A 15,000-nucleotide genomic window follows, 5' to 3' on the forward strand; every position below is an offset into this window, starting at 1 on the left:
CACGTAGACACGCAGGCACACGTAGGCACGTAGACACGTAGGCACACGTAGACACGCAGGCACACGTAGACACGCAGGCACACGTAGACACGCAGGCACACGCAGGCACACGTAGACACGCAGGCACACGCAGGCACACGTAGACACGCAGGCACACGTAGACACGCAGGCACACGTAGACACGCAGGCACACGTAGACACGCAGGCACACGTAGACACGCAGGCACACGTAGACACGCAGGCACACGTAGACACGCAGGCACACGTAGACACGCAGGCACACGTAGACACACGTAGACACGCAGACACACGCAGACACGTACACACACGTATACGTAGATACACACACACACACACGTGTACACACACACACGTGTACACACACACACGTGTACACACACACACGTGTACACACACACACACGTGTACACACACACACACACGTGTACACACACACACACGTGTACACACACACACACACACGTGTACACACACACACACACACACACGTGTACACACACACACACGTGTACACACACACACACACGTGTACACACACACACGTGTACACACACACACACACACACACACGTGTACACACACACACGTGTACACACACACACACGTGTACACACACACACACACACACACGTGTACACACACACACACGTGTACACACACACACGTGTACACACACACACGTGTACACACACACACACGTGTACACACACACACACGTGTACACACACACACACGTGTACACACACACACGTGTACACACACACACACACGTGTACACACACACGTGTACACACACACACGTGTACACACACACACGTGTACACACACACACGTGTACACACACACACAGACGTGTACACACACGCGTGTACACACACACACACACGTGTATACACACACACACACGTGTATACACACACACACATGTATACACACACACACGTACACATACACAATGTATACAAACAAACATGTATACACACACACACACAAACATGTATACACACATGTATACACACACGTGTGTGTGTATATATACACACACACACGTATACACACACATACACTATCCCCAGCACCACCACATCAGCACACCGGTATCCCATGCCCCCCCCCCCCCCCAGCACACTGGCATTCTCGGCTCCCCACCATTCCCAGCCCCCATCAACACCATCAGCACCCACACATTGGCACCTTCGCACCTCCCCATCGGCACACCCACATCCGCACCCCCACATCAGCAACAAACCCTCCCAAATCAGCACACCGATACAATCACCATCAGTACAGCCACAGCAGCAGTACCACCGCACACTGCCATGGGCCGCGTGGACCACTCCCCACCCAAATGCCACCCCCACACCACAAACATCCCGGGCAACGCCGGGGCTCTCAGCTAGTATATATATATATATATATATATATATATATATATGCAAATATAACTGTATGCTCATCTGCATGTCTAAGACAGGTCTGCAACCCCGCCTTTCACCATTATCACCCAGCACCCAGCACTTCCACTGCAGCAAGGGATTCTGGGAAATGACATGCAAATGAGCACACAGTGCCACTTTTTGCTTCAAAAACCATTTTTAACATGGTTCCCTATAGGCTTAAGCTTGCTATATATATATATATATATATATATATATATATATTACACCAACAACCCCTATACCCCCCTAACATACAGAACATACAGTATATGCACAGCAATGATACTATAGGCCGGCGGTGGCCCTCGGGTGTTCCCCGCAGGTGTCCCCACGGGCCTGCAATACCAATTCTGTGCCCCCCCAAAAAATATTTTAAAACACATAAATACTTATAAATAAATACACCCCCCCCCCTAACACATACAGTATAGTAATGGTCACAATTACTATTATCCACAAATGGATAATAGTGCATTTGCCCATTTAAAATACATAAAGCACAATAAATACAATAGATGCATATTGCACTCACCCTTGTCCGGCTGCCACGATGAAGGTCACACACATATATATATATATATATATATATATATATATATATATATATATATATATATATACAGTTGTAGCGCACTTTCCCCCACCCCCTGGGAGATATCGTGGCTAGTGTGTGCGCTGCTTTACCTGCGGCTCACAGGAGGAGTGAGCCTCCGCTGCTGGGAGCCTGGGGTGTACCTGATCCGTCTCTTGGTAGTGCCTCCGTCTGTGCTGGATCCTACTGTGTGGGATAACCCTGTTACAGGACCCCATGCAATAAACACACTAAATGGTAAGAAGTGACAGATTACTGCATGCAGGAAATAATGAAACCCAATTAGGCACTCAATTCCCAAAGCTGAATGTTTAGTGATATGAATTAAAAATTATGTTTATTGTTCATCAATTTAAAAGAATGGGGGTTAAAATCCACTGAAGGACACACACATAACAATCCTGTTAATCGCCCTTTTTTCAGGGAGGACATAATCCTGCTATAAAACAAAAATTTATTCTTCTATTACCATATAAATATAGTGTGTGGAAGTCTGAATCCACACTAGAGGGTTGATTATTTCATCAACTCTCCCCAATACTTATAGTATGATATTACTCATAGTGGGACAGGTAGTTCATCACATTTTAACAGATATCTATATTACTCACTTATACTGTATTATGGCAGGGAGCTATCCCTCTCCTCTGCAGCCCTAAATTTCAACATCGGGACTCTTTATTTAGGCACTTAGAGATATAATGTTATGTGAATTGGTCTTACATACATACCATTTAATTGCAACAGTATGATATTTATTACCAAAATACTTATGCATTTTAGTGCCAGTTCCAACAGTATATTGTTCAAGGCTGAGCAAGTTAATAAGCTCTTTTGATGTTCTCTGTGTGATCCAATCAGATCATCACCTTGATCAGCCCCCAGTGAGTCAATCAACCAATAGCAATACTTTACACCGCATAAATCATTACTGCTTCTACGGGACTCCCCCCCCCCCCTCTCACTAATGCCTTGAGAAAGCGTTTCTTACGCGAAACGCGCGTCGGCTATCACGTGCACGCGCATTGTCAGCATCAGCGTGGCAGCATCCAGTATCGCACTGCGAAAAGCAGTGCGATACTCTGCGAGTGCAAACACTCAATCGAGTAGGAGAACCAGGTGTTCATTCGTCTTCACAGTAAGTGGACACATCACTGAGTTTATCTGTATCTCTGCTATCACGCAATTCTGTCCATTCATCAATATGGACTCAGGCAAACTAACAGAGTTTTAGAGGGCTTATCAGCTCTATAAGTGATTAGATTTCATTTAGGGGAAACACCCACCGGCAGTACTGGAGTGCAGAACACTAGCGGTTAACCAATTCATGAATATGGGCTTAGGCCTTCACATAGCCAAACCGTATCTCTGGTGTTTCTGCAACCAGTGTAGTTTGAGTTACATACTCTATGACAGGCATTTCCTATTAGCATCTCAAACCATTGTGCAGTAGTTATATCTAATGGGCACAGACTACCGGTTTGCATATGTATGCAGCAACTCATATATACATCACTTCATTGGTTGTTTAGTAGTACTTTTTGTTAGAAATTATCTGTATTGATCCTACTTTGTCACAGGGTATTCATTAACCCTAGTGGTTCAACCATTGTATATGGGCTATTACATGTATTGCTCAGTGTTTGTATACCCCTTACTGTTGAAGCAACACCTTCATTTCTTAGGTTAACTGTATACCAGTACCTTCATTCGAAACATTGATATAATTCCACTCAATTGTTTCGTTCATTTTCAATCTAGAGTACATCCAGCACTCGACATAGGATTGTTGTGTGTGTCCTTCAGTGGATTTTAACCCCCATTCTTTTAATTTGATGAACAATAAAAATAATTTTTAATTCATATCACTAAACATTCAGCTTTGGGAATTGAGTGCCTAATTGGGTTTCTAGCTCTCTTTTGTTTTTCCATTAACTCCATTACCCAAGGCACCGTTCTCATAACACCATATTTCTATACTACATTGCTGTAGCGGGAAACTCTCTGCTAGTATATTGCAGGAAATAATGAACATATATAACCACAACCACCCGGTCACACACGACCGTACCCTCCAACACCCTTTGTGTCCCACACTTCATACTCAGTATCCAAAGTACCCAACCACCCTGGTGTCCACAAGAAGCCACCCACCCCAGTGTTTGAGACAGCGCTGCCCCACTAAGGTGTATAGTTGGTTCACTTGATGAGGTGAGGTACCTGCCAGATGGTCCCACACCTGGTAATGCCATGGCAGAAGAAAGGATCCACTGATCCAGCGACGGTGGTGGTCAGCGATGAGTCCGCCTCTGCGTTGGGTGGTATCCAGCGGGAGGGTCCCACACTGAGGACAGTCTCATACAGGTAGCTGCTGGTCTGGTCCCGGACCAACATAGGCCGGGATGCAGTCGCGTCCTGACTGTGCCCCTATGCTGGTTCTGCAGGGGCAGTATCCCTAACTGATGGGCCTGTCCCTGCAGCAACCACAAGCTGTAGTGAGTCAGGGCCTAGCTGGGGCCTAAGGGGGTCTCTGGCCTAATGCAGGGTCCACTGACTCCCTGCACACGCACACCTTACCCTTCTGGTATCCCAGCTCCGGCTGGTGTGCTCCTAGCACGTGCAATGTATCAATTCTAGAAGGGGAATCCGGTCGCGCGATTGGCCCACCTGGTGCACCTGACTACTTGCCCCTGTGCATCATGGGGCTTGTAGTCTCCGGGGATCCCTGTTCTTCCAATGGCGCTTCGCGTGCCTCACACTGCACATGTCATATTCAAAATGGCGGCGCTCTGCAAAGAGAGCCGGCGGGAGTCTCCGGCGATCCGATCGCCTCTGCTAACTGCCGGCACCTGCCCCCCTGATTAGCACCCTCGCCGAGATGACCTCGGGCATACGGGGGACCAGGGGGACCAGGGGGACCCGGGCTACACAGTATACATATATATTTAGCATCATTTTCCAGGTTCTAAAAAATGTCCACTTATTTCTGACATATTGGTCTTTGGATATACTAGACCAGCTCCACCTGCATCCACGGACGGTCATTTCTTTTTGTGGTAGGACCAGCCCACCGCCATTTACATTTCTTCACTCTTATGATGATGTCACAGACTTTTTCCGCTTCCGAACCCATTAATTCGTTTTCTCTTGTCTCGTAGGGCAATACCCAGTTTACGTCTCTCCATACTTCTGAGCGTTGTCGGAAGCTTCTAAATGATGTCCATATTCAATGTCCGAGTGTCACGTCAATCCGTGAGCACGGGCTGAATACTGTACACTGGTCAAACACTTTCCTCTTGGTGCACGTTGGAAGGGACCCATAAAAGATTGTCCTGCTTTTTTTCCAAATACGCTCAATACCATTTTTATTTAATTAGACATGTTACATAGTTACATAGTTGATGAGGTTGAAAAAAGACAGGCGTCCATCAGGTTCAACCTATGCTACATTTTGACGACAGATACTTTATCCTATATATGTACTTACATGGTTACATAGTTACATAGTAGATGAGGTTGAAAAAAGACGTAGGTCCATCAAGTTCAACCTATGCTAAATTTAGACAACAGATACTTTATCCTATATCTATACTTACTTATTGATCCAGAGGAAGGCAAACAAAAAACCCCATTAAGGGGAAAAATAAATTCCTTCCTGACTCCAATAATTGGCAATCGGATTAATCCCTGGATCAACATCCTTCCCATGTATACTTATTTGGTATATCCCTGTAAACCTTTCCCATCTAAAAAGATGTCCAACATTTTTGGGAACAAATCTATTGTATCTGCCATCACAGTCTCCATGGGTAATGAATTCCACATTTTAATTGCCCTTACTGTAAAGAACCCTTTCCTTTGTTGCTGGTGAGATTTCCTTTCCTCCAACCTTAAGGGATGGCCCCGAGTCCTTTGTACTGCCCGTGGGATGAATAGTTCTTTTGAAAGCTCCTTGTATTGTCCCTGAATATATTTGTAAATAGTTATCATATCCCCTCTTAGACGCCTCTTTTCTAATGTAAATAAACCCAATATAGCTAGCCTCTCCTCATAAATTAGAATGTCCACCCCCTTTATTAATTTGGTGGCTCTTCTCTGCACTCTCTCTAGTTCCATAATGTCTATTCTTAGGATTGGTGCCCACAATTGTACTCCATATTCAAGGTGTGGTCTTACTAATGCTTTGTATAGGGGCATAATTATGTTTACTTCCCTTCCATCCATTGCCCGTTTGATGCAAGATAAGATCTTGTTTGCCTTTGCAGCTACTGCATGACATTGGGCACTATTGCTAAGTCAGCTGTCCACAAGCACTCCTAAATCCTTCTCCATCAAGGATTCCCCCAATATATCCCCATTTAATTTGTAAGTCGCCTTTTTATTCTTGCATCCCAAATGCATAAGCTTACATTTATCTGTATTAAACCTCATCTGCCATTTACCTGCCCATGTTTCCAGTCTCTCCAAGTCCTTCTGAAGAGAAATTACATCCTGCTCTAATTCTATTTCTTTACACAATTTAGTATCATCAGCAAAGATGGAGACTTTGCTCTTGATCCCAACCTCAAGGTCATTAATAAACAAGTTAAAAAGCAGGGGTCCCAGTACCGATCCCTGAGGTACTCCGCTCATGACTTTAGCCCAACCTGAAAAAGTTCCATTTATGACAACCCTCTGTTGTCTGTCCTTTAACCAGTTTTCAATCCAGGTGCATATATTATTACTAAGTCCAATTTTCTTTATTTTGTACACCAACCTCTTGTGTGAAACCGTATCAAAAGCCTTTGCAAAATCTAAGTAGACCACATCAACTGCATTACCCTGGTCTAAATTCCTACTTACCTCCTCAAAGAAACAAATAAGGTTAGTTTGGTAAGATCTATCCTTCATAAATCCATGCTGACTATTACTAATAATTTTGTTTTCCATTAGGTATTCCTGAATATTATCCCGTATTAAACCTTCAAGTAGTTTCCTTACTATTGAAGTCAGGCTTACAGGTCTGTAATTTCCTGGTTGTGATCTAGCTCCCTTTTTAAATATAGGCACCACATCTGCTTTACGCCAATCTTGTGGTACTGAGCCTTTGGAAATTGAGTCCTTGAATATTAAATATAATGGTTTGGCTATTACTGAGCTTAACTCCTTGAGAACTCTTGGATGTATGCCATCGGGGCCAGGTGCCTTATTTACTTTAATTTTTTCAAGTCGCTTATGAACTTCTTCCTCAGTTAACCAATTGTTCATTAATATGGAGCTTGTGGCTTCCTCCTGCGGCACTACTATTGAACTTGATTCTTCCCTGGTAAACACAGAGGCAAAGAATTTGTTTAATACCTCAGCTTTTTCCTTGTCTCCAATAATCTGCCTGCCCATCTCACACTGAAAGGGTCCTATATTTTCTTTTCTCATTTTTACAGTATATTGATCCAGAGGAAGGCAAACAAAAAACCCCCATCATCCAATAATATCTCATAATATCTCATAAGGGGGGAAATAAATTCCTTCCTGACTCCAAGAATTGACAATCATATTAATCCCTGGATCAACATCCTTCCCATGTATACTTATTTGGTATATCCCTGTATACCTTTCCTTTCTAAAAAAGATGTCCAACCTTTTTTTGAACAAATCTATTGTATCTGCCATCACAGTCTCCATGGGATGTTCCCATCCATTGATACTTGCTGACCAAGATAGACACAGTTTTTACATCTTTTATTTCTATTCCTGTTTGTTATTTGTCCCCGGCTACTATTGCTCTTTGCATGTAGCACTGCAATGCTTGCAGCTATCATTAGTTTATCCGGTCATTCAACTTAGTACTATTTGCCCTCTGCCCTTGTTGTTCCCTTAACTACCATAGGCCTTTGCTTGTAGCTCTGCACACTTTGCAGACTCCATTTTGTTTCCCCAGTCTCTTTTCCTTTAGTGTAGCAATAAACCCTGGTTGTTTCTAGGTATTTCGGTCTCCTGTCTTGTGTGGGTTTCCAAGTTACCTCCAAGGGTCCCTTACATCCTAATATATGTATACAGTATTTTACTGTTGATCCATCATCTTGTTTAAGTGTGATGATTTGTTTATTCCCAACTGGAGGAGACATGAGAGAGGTATAACCAGGGAGACGTAATTAAGGGGAAATAAACATTGGCTTGTATTTAGCCCGCGGCTTTAAACAGTACAGCGTCTTGTCAACATGCAAACAATATCTCACTGTGCATTACAACGTTGCCACTGTGAGACATTAACTTTTAACATCTGTGATTTATTTGTACACTTTTATCCTCCAGTACCTTGGAACTCTCTCCTCCTGCATCTCACTATGCCCTCCCTATTTCTTTTTCTGTTTACTGTTTCCTCACTCCTTTGTGAGCATTTCTGTTCTCTAAAACTTCCCCACTCCCCACTGCACCATTATTTATACATCTCTCTCCCAACAACTTCTTTACCCCTCAATAAAAATCACCCCCACAAATCCTCTATTCACACCGTCTATCTACTCCTTCCTGCTGCTGGGGATCTCCCCTAAGCCTGAAGCCAGACATACACACCAGATCTCACTCATGCCTCCCTGCCACCTCTTCCCCTGTAAATGGTGTTAACCTTTTCATTTAACATTGACCTTCCTTAAATTTTACCCCACAAATCAAGCATCCCAATAACTTGCACTCATGGCTAATGTCCCACACTCGGTCACTCCTACCACCCATTGTGACCAAGCACTGCCATCTGCAGCACTTATTCCCTCACCTGCTGTCTCTGTATGTCTCCCATCAAACATCTTAGATTGTAAGCTCTTCGGGGCAGGGATTTCCTTTCCTATTGTCTGATTTTGCTGCACTTATTGTATAATTATAATTCCCTGTACTGTCTTCTTTGTGAAGCGCTGAGTACACTTTTGGCGCTATATAAATAAAGACATACAATACAATACAGTACTGGCGCCCTCTCTATCCACCTTTAAGACCCACCTTAAAACACACCTCCTTAACAAAGCATATGGGTATACGTGGCTGATACTTTACCCCTCCTACATAAAGCGTGGCCCCCTGCAGACGCACTTACCAGAACACCCTCCTACTGTCTCTGAACGTTCTTCCTACTTACCAATTAGATTGTAAGCTCTTTGGAGCAAGGGCTCCTTTTCCTAAATGTTACTTTTATGTCTGAAGCGCTTATTCCCATTACATGTTATTTGTATTATTTGTTATTTATATGATTCTGTCATGTGTATTACTGATGTGAAGCTCTATGTACATTAATAGCGCTACATAAATAAAGACATACATAGATACGTGTGTGTGTGTGTGTGTGTGTGTGTGTGTGTGTGTGTGTGTGTGTGTGTGTGTGTGTGTGTGTGTGTGTGTGTGTGTATGAGTGTATATAAATACACCTTTATCTTTCTCTGTGTTTCAGGGTCCTTTCTGCTCTCTGCTGAATTCCACCTTCCACCTGCTTAACTCTTCCTGCCAGGGAAGGGACACAGTGACATGTCTTGAGGTGAACGATGGGTGAAAGACACACCACAGAGAGGGAGAGAGATCACTAGAGGGAGGAGAGACACACCAGAGAGAGAGAGGGATCACTAAGGCCCGAGAAAGAGAGAGAGATCACTAGATACAGGAAGGGGGAAAGAGTCAACAGAGAGAGACAAGAGAGATGAGAGAGAGACGAGAGAGAGAGAGAGAGAGAGAGAGAGAGAGAGAGAGAGGGACGAAAGAGAGAGAGAGAGAGGGACAAAAGAGAGAGAGAGGGACAAAAGAGAGAGAGAGGGACAAAAGAGAGAGAGAGGGACAAAAGAGAGAGAGAGAGGGATGAAAGAGAGAGAGAGGGGGGGGACGAAAGAGAGAGGGACGAAAGAGAGAGAGAGAGGGACGAAAGAGAGAGAGAGGGACGAAAGAGAGAGAGAGAGAGAGAGGGATGAAAAAGAGAGAGAGAGAGGGACGAAAGAGAGAGAGACAGAAATGAGAGAAAGAAACGAGAGAGAGAGATGAAAAAGAGAGAGAGATGAGAGAGAATTGATTTGATGAGAGAGAGAGGGAGGTGCAAGAGAAAGCTCGAAGAGAAGGAGAGAGAGAGCATGAGAGAGAGGTAGGGGGAAAGGGACACCCCTGAGAGGAAAAGAGATCACTTAAACATGGGAAGGGGAGACCCATAGATGAGAGAGATGACTAGAGAGATTGAGGGGCAAACGATACCCCAAAGAGGGGAGACACCAGAGAACACTGGCAAGAAAGGAGGGAGATGACTACCAAGAGCCCTTATATTAAACTCTCTCTCACTCTCTCTTCCTATCTTCCCTTTCTCTGGTCCCTGCATCTCTTTCTCTCTCTTCTTTCTTTCTTTACTACTTTTTCTCCTCTCCCCTTCCCTCTCTCCCCCTTGCCCTCCACCCCTCCCTCTCTCCCCCTCTCTCTCTGCAGAATGTCACACAAGCCTTCTCTCAGGTTCTCAATCAGTCCTCTTGGTCCAACCTCACCTCTCCCCACCTGAGGGTCGCTGTCACCGCATTGTTGGAGATTGTGGAGTCAGCAGCCCTGCTATCTCTCACCCAGAACCCCAGGAACCAGAGGGTCAGCACCCCTGAGATTGGTGAGGAGATAGCTGTGCATACTACAGTGACAGATAGCTGTGCATACTACAGTAAAATTAAACCATAAAGGGGCGCATAGGAGAGAAAACAAAGACAAAATTAGGAAAATGAATTACAATTTATATGTACATTGGGCCATGTACAACACACTTAAAATTAAGAATGGATCACAGTGATCCCAAAATAACAGAAAACCACAAAGGGCAACCCCAGTTATATGGAGGCGCCCGTAAGGTCCCTGATGGTGAAGGAACTGAGGATGTGCGGCTTACGTGATGAAGAGACAAGCCGAATCAACTCTCCAAGCAGTGCCCTCATGGAAATGTGTAGCTGCAGATTCCGGAGTCCGTCGACACGGACCCTCCGTCGCTGCCTGTGACCTCACCCCGACGCGTTTCGTGTCAGAGCGACACTTCTTCAGGGGGTTGGTCTATCAATTCCCTGGCACTAGTTAAGTACCCAGGCTACAGTGACAGATAGCTGTGTATCCAGCTGTGTCAGATAGCTGTGCACTCTACAGTGACAGATGGCTGTACACTCTACAGTGACAGATGGCTGAATGCCCTACTGTGATGGATAGTTGTTCGCCCTACAGTGACAAATGGCTGTGCACCCTACAGTGACAGCTGTATGCCCTACAGTGACAGATAGCTGAATGCCCTATAGTGCCAGATAGCTGTATGCCCTACAGTGACATGGCTGTACACCCTACAGTGACAGATACTGAGTGACAGCGTTGAACATTACAGTGAGACATAGCATTGAACATTACAGTGAGAAATAGCTGTGTACGTTCTGCCCAGTTACCCTTTTTGCCCCCCCCCCCCCTGCCCTACCCCCCAGAGCTGGAGATGAAGGTTTCTCGGGACAGCTGCAGCACCGAGACCCCCTCCTTACATCTGGACGTGGGGGGCAGCAGGATGGCGGTACCATGTGTTCTGGTCTCCGGACCCCAAGGTGAGAGGGACGGGCGGGGTTCCCACTTATACATTTTGGGATTTTCCTGCTTTTAAAAAATTACATTTGCTGGAAAATTTGGGTCAAGAAATAGAATTTTGTGGAATAAACTCCTGACAGATAAAATGAGTTTAAGGGTGATGGTGAGGGCAAGTAACAGCAGTCTTAACATGAAATAAAACACAACACCTCTCTTTGGTGTGAAGTTAAGGAGGTTTTGTGTTCTTGTTAATGTTTACCTTCGGGCGTTTGGATTTTTTGTTGTTTTTTTTTTTTTAATGGTTTTGCGATTTATGTGTTTGTTTATGACTTATTGCCATCGGGCCCTTGGGATATTATTTTTATGGTTGCGCATCGGCCCTACTGGGGGGGGGATTGGTTGCAGGGTAAATATATATATGTAAATATATATATATATATATATATATATATATATATATAAAAAATATTACTTGTGAGCACATTCACATGCCTTAGACAGGTCTGCAACCCTTCTCCATTATCACTTAGCATACAGTGCTTCCACTGCAGAAAGGGATTCTGGGAAATGACATGCAAATGAGCACACAGTGCCACATTTTGTCTCAAGTCCATTATTACATGGAGCCCTTAAACCAATGCTCGCTGTTTTAAACACAGCTTTTAAACATAGCCTGGGATGAGATGCAAAGCCAGTGAACCCACTCACAGACAGACTGTTTCGACCTTTTGGGTCTCATCAGTGTGAGGTTGGTTGTACTGGCTTTACTATATATATATATATATATTAGACAGAAGGAGAAAGCGCACAACCCATAGCGTAAAAACGTATAAAAAGTTTAATAAAAATATATAGAGAGGGAAACAAGCTCACTCACAAACACAAAATGTAATTAGGCATGTATGATAATAATATCACCACCACGGGATCAGCGCGGCAAGATCTCCTGCAGCGTCAGATGTAAAAAACGCCGCCCGCTCGTGTCCCACGGTCTCAGACCTCCTGGATGGTGTTGAAACTCGTAATACCAGGAGTCCTGAGTAGTCAATCTCTCCACACCAGACCGGCTAACAACCGCGCCAACTCTGGGGCTGTGTGCAGCAGGGCTGGAAGTTTGCCACTGCTTCCGACCCTTGTTGATGACGTAGTGTCGGCACTGCTTCCTGACGCGTTTCGCCAGACACACTGACTTTCTCAAAGGATGTTGGAATAACAGCAGAGACAGAAATATATATACCCAGAAAAGTGGGTGGTGGAAAACAATTAATCAATCACAAAGCTCCCCCAATTGAAACTAAAAGGGCAATAACTTGAATAAACACATATCAGCTGTTAGAGCTACAAGAAAAGAAAACAAATATTAGTATTGCCACATAATAAAACTGAAGGGAAAGAATATTACCTTCAGTTTAAATGGCCATAACAAAATAATATAACAAATGCAGGAATTACAAACTGAATAGTATAAACAAATGCAACATTGTTTAGTAGTAGTAGGAGTGTCTGAGACCGTGGGACACGAGCGGGCGGCGTTTTTTACATCTGACGCTGCAGGAGATCTTTCCGCGCTGATCCCGTGGTGGTGATATTATTATCATACATGCCTAATTACATTTTGTGTTTGTGAGTGAGGTTGTTTCCCTCTCTATATATTTTTATTAAACTTTTTATACGTTTTTACGCTATGGGTTGTGCGCTTTCTCCTTCTGTCTAATAGGTTTTTGTGGAACTGGTTCTTCTGCTGAAAGCTGCCCCACACCCATTCAAGCGAAAACAACTGACTGGACATTCTGATGAGTGGGTTAGTATCATCTTTTTTATTTTTTATGATTCACTGCTTTACCTGTTTTATTTTTGATATAATTTGTTTTTATTTCAAAGTTATCACTTGTCATTTTGGCGCTACTAATCCTTTGGTGTATATATATATATATATATATATATATATATATATATATATATATTATATATAAAATACATACATACATATATATATATATATATATATATATATAGTATATATATATATATATATATATATATATATATATATATATGATATTATATTTATATTGCCTGGGGCGTTATTGTATATTGTGTTTATGTTGCCATTAACCCTATTAGCCACCTTCAGATAGTAGGTTTAATGACCAGCACCATAGAGAGGGGAAAGGGGAGGGGGGGTACGTGCCCAAGGCAGGGAGTTTAGGTAAACGGGGGGATTAAGGTGCTGGTTAGTCCCCTTTATGCCATAGCAGTTGTACCTCTTTGACCTACAATGGGTAGTAGGGTAGTTAGGATATTGCTATACAGTAGGGCTCCACTTTTCGGCGCTCCGCTTCTCAGCGTTCCGCACATACGGCGTCTCCAATCTATACCCATATTCATTAGGTTCGGCGCTTGTTCCGTTTTTTTTCGGGCGATTTTCGGCATGACGCGCTCAGCAGCTTAGTATCCGGCAGTACCGAGAAGGGGACCTCCATGTCTGCGCATGCGCAGAACGGGGGGGGGACTGCAAGTTTGCGCATGCGCAGAAGCCAGAAATCACAGGTTCCGCCTTTCGTCAATTTTTCGCTTAGCGCCAGGGAACGGAACCCGCCGTACGAGCCGGGGCCTGCCTGTACATATCTTCCATCTTCCTTTTACTATGGCTAATGCGAGGCAGCATTACTGACAGCTAGCACCGGGGTGTTTTATCCCGACGTTAAGATAATTAATGCCACGTTAGCCACATGCACACGAGGGCCCTAACACTTTAGCTTTGCGGATCTCCGCTAATCTCAGGGAAGCTAACGTCTGATAACTATTTGGGTTATAACGGGCGTTTTTGTGGATTTATTTCATTCTAGGACTTGCTCCGCAATTAATGGTGTAATCCCACATAATCTGTGGAGACAGTGATGACAAATACAATAGATTTGTTCAAAAAAAGGTTGGACATTTTTTTTTTAGAAAGGAAAAGCTATACAGGGATATAACAAAAAAGTATACATGGGAAGGATGTTGATCCAGGGAATAATCCGATTTCCAATTCTTGGAGTCAGGAAGGAATTTATTTTTCCCCTTATGCGAACTCATTGGATGATGTGACACGGGGGTTTTTTGTTTGCCTTCCTCTGGATCAATAAGTAAGTATAGATATAGGATAAAGTATCTGTTAACTAAATGTAGCATAGGTTGAACTTGATGGACGTACGTCATTTTTCATCTTCATCTACTATGTAACTATGTAACTACTATGTAACTATATAACTACTATGTAACTATGTAACCATGAATTGGCCAGTTGAATTTCTTATTTACATGGAAGTGTTTGTCAAGTGTTTTCTTTACCCTCATCCCACCCTGTCCTTATCAGAGAACCAATAAAGTTAGCGGAAGGTGGGGAGGCGGGTCTGTACAGGCACTTGCTGAACA

The 15,000-nt window shown here is 43.7% G+C and overlaps 1 protein-coding gene across 1 annotated transcript in view; it reads left to right on the plus strand.

Annotated features, from left to right (window-relative positions):
- The window catches only part of LOC142470965 (uncharacterized), a 155,384-nt gene that overhangs the window by 102,831 nt on the left and 37,553 nt on the right, over positions 1-15,000 (plus strand). The window contains exons 34-36 of the mRNA XM_075577770.1: positions 9,470-9,553; positions 10,477-10,645; positions 11,490-11,603. Of these exons, the coding sequence (XP_075433885.1) occupies positions 9,470-9,553; positions 10,477-10,645; positions 11,490-11,603 (367 nt within the window). The remainder of the gene's footprint in view (positions 1-9,469; positions 9,554-10,476; positions 10,646-11,489; positions 11,604-15,000) is intronic.

Source organism: Ascaphus truei, chromosome 20 (genome assembly GCF_040206685.1).
Source record: "Ascaphus truei isolate aAscTru1 chromosome 20, aAscTru1.hap1, whole genome shotgun sequence".
In the NCBI taxonomy this organism is placed as follows: Eukaryota; Metazoa; Chordata; class Amphibia; order Anura; family Ascaphidae; genus Ascaphus; species Ascaphus truei.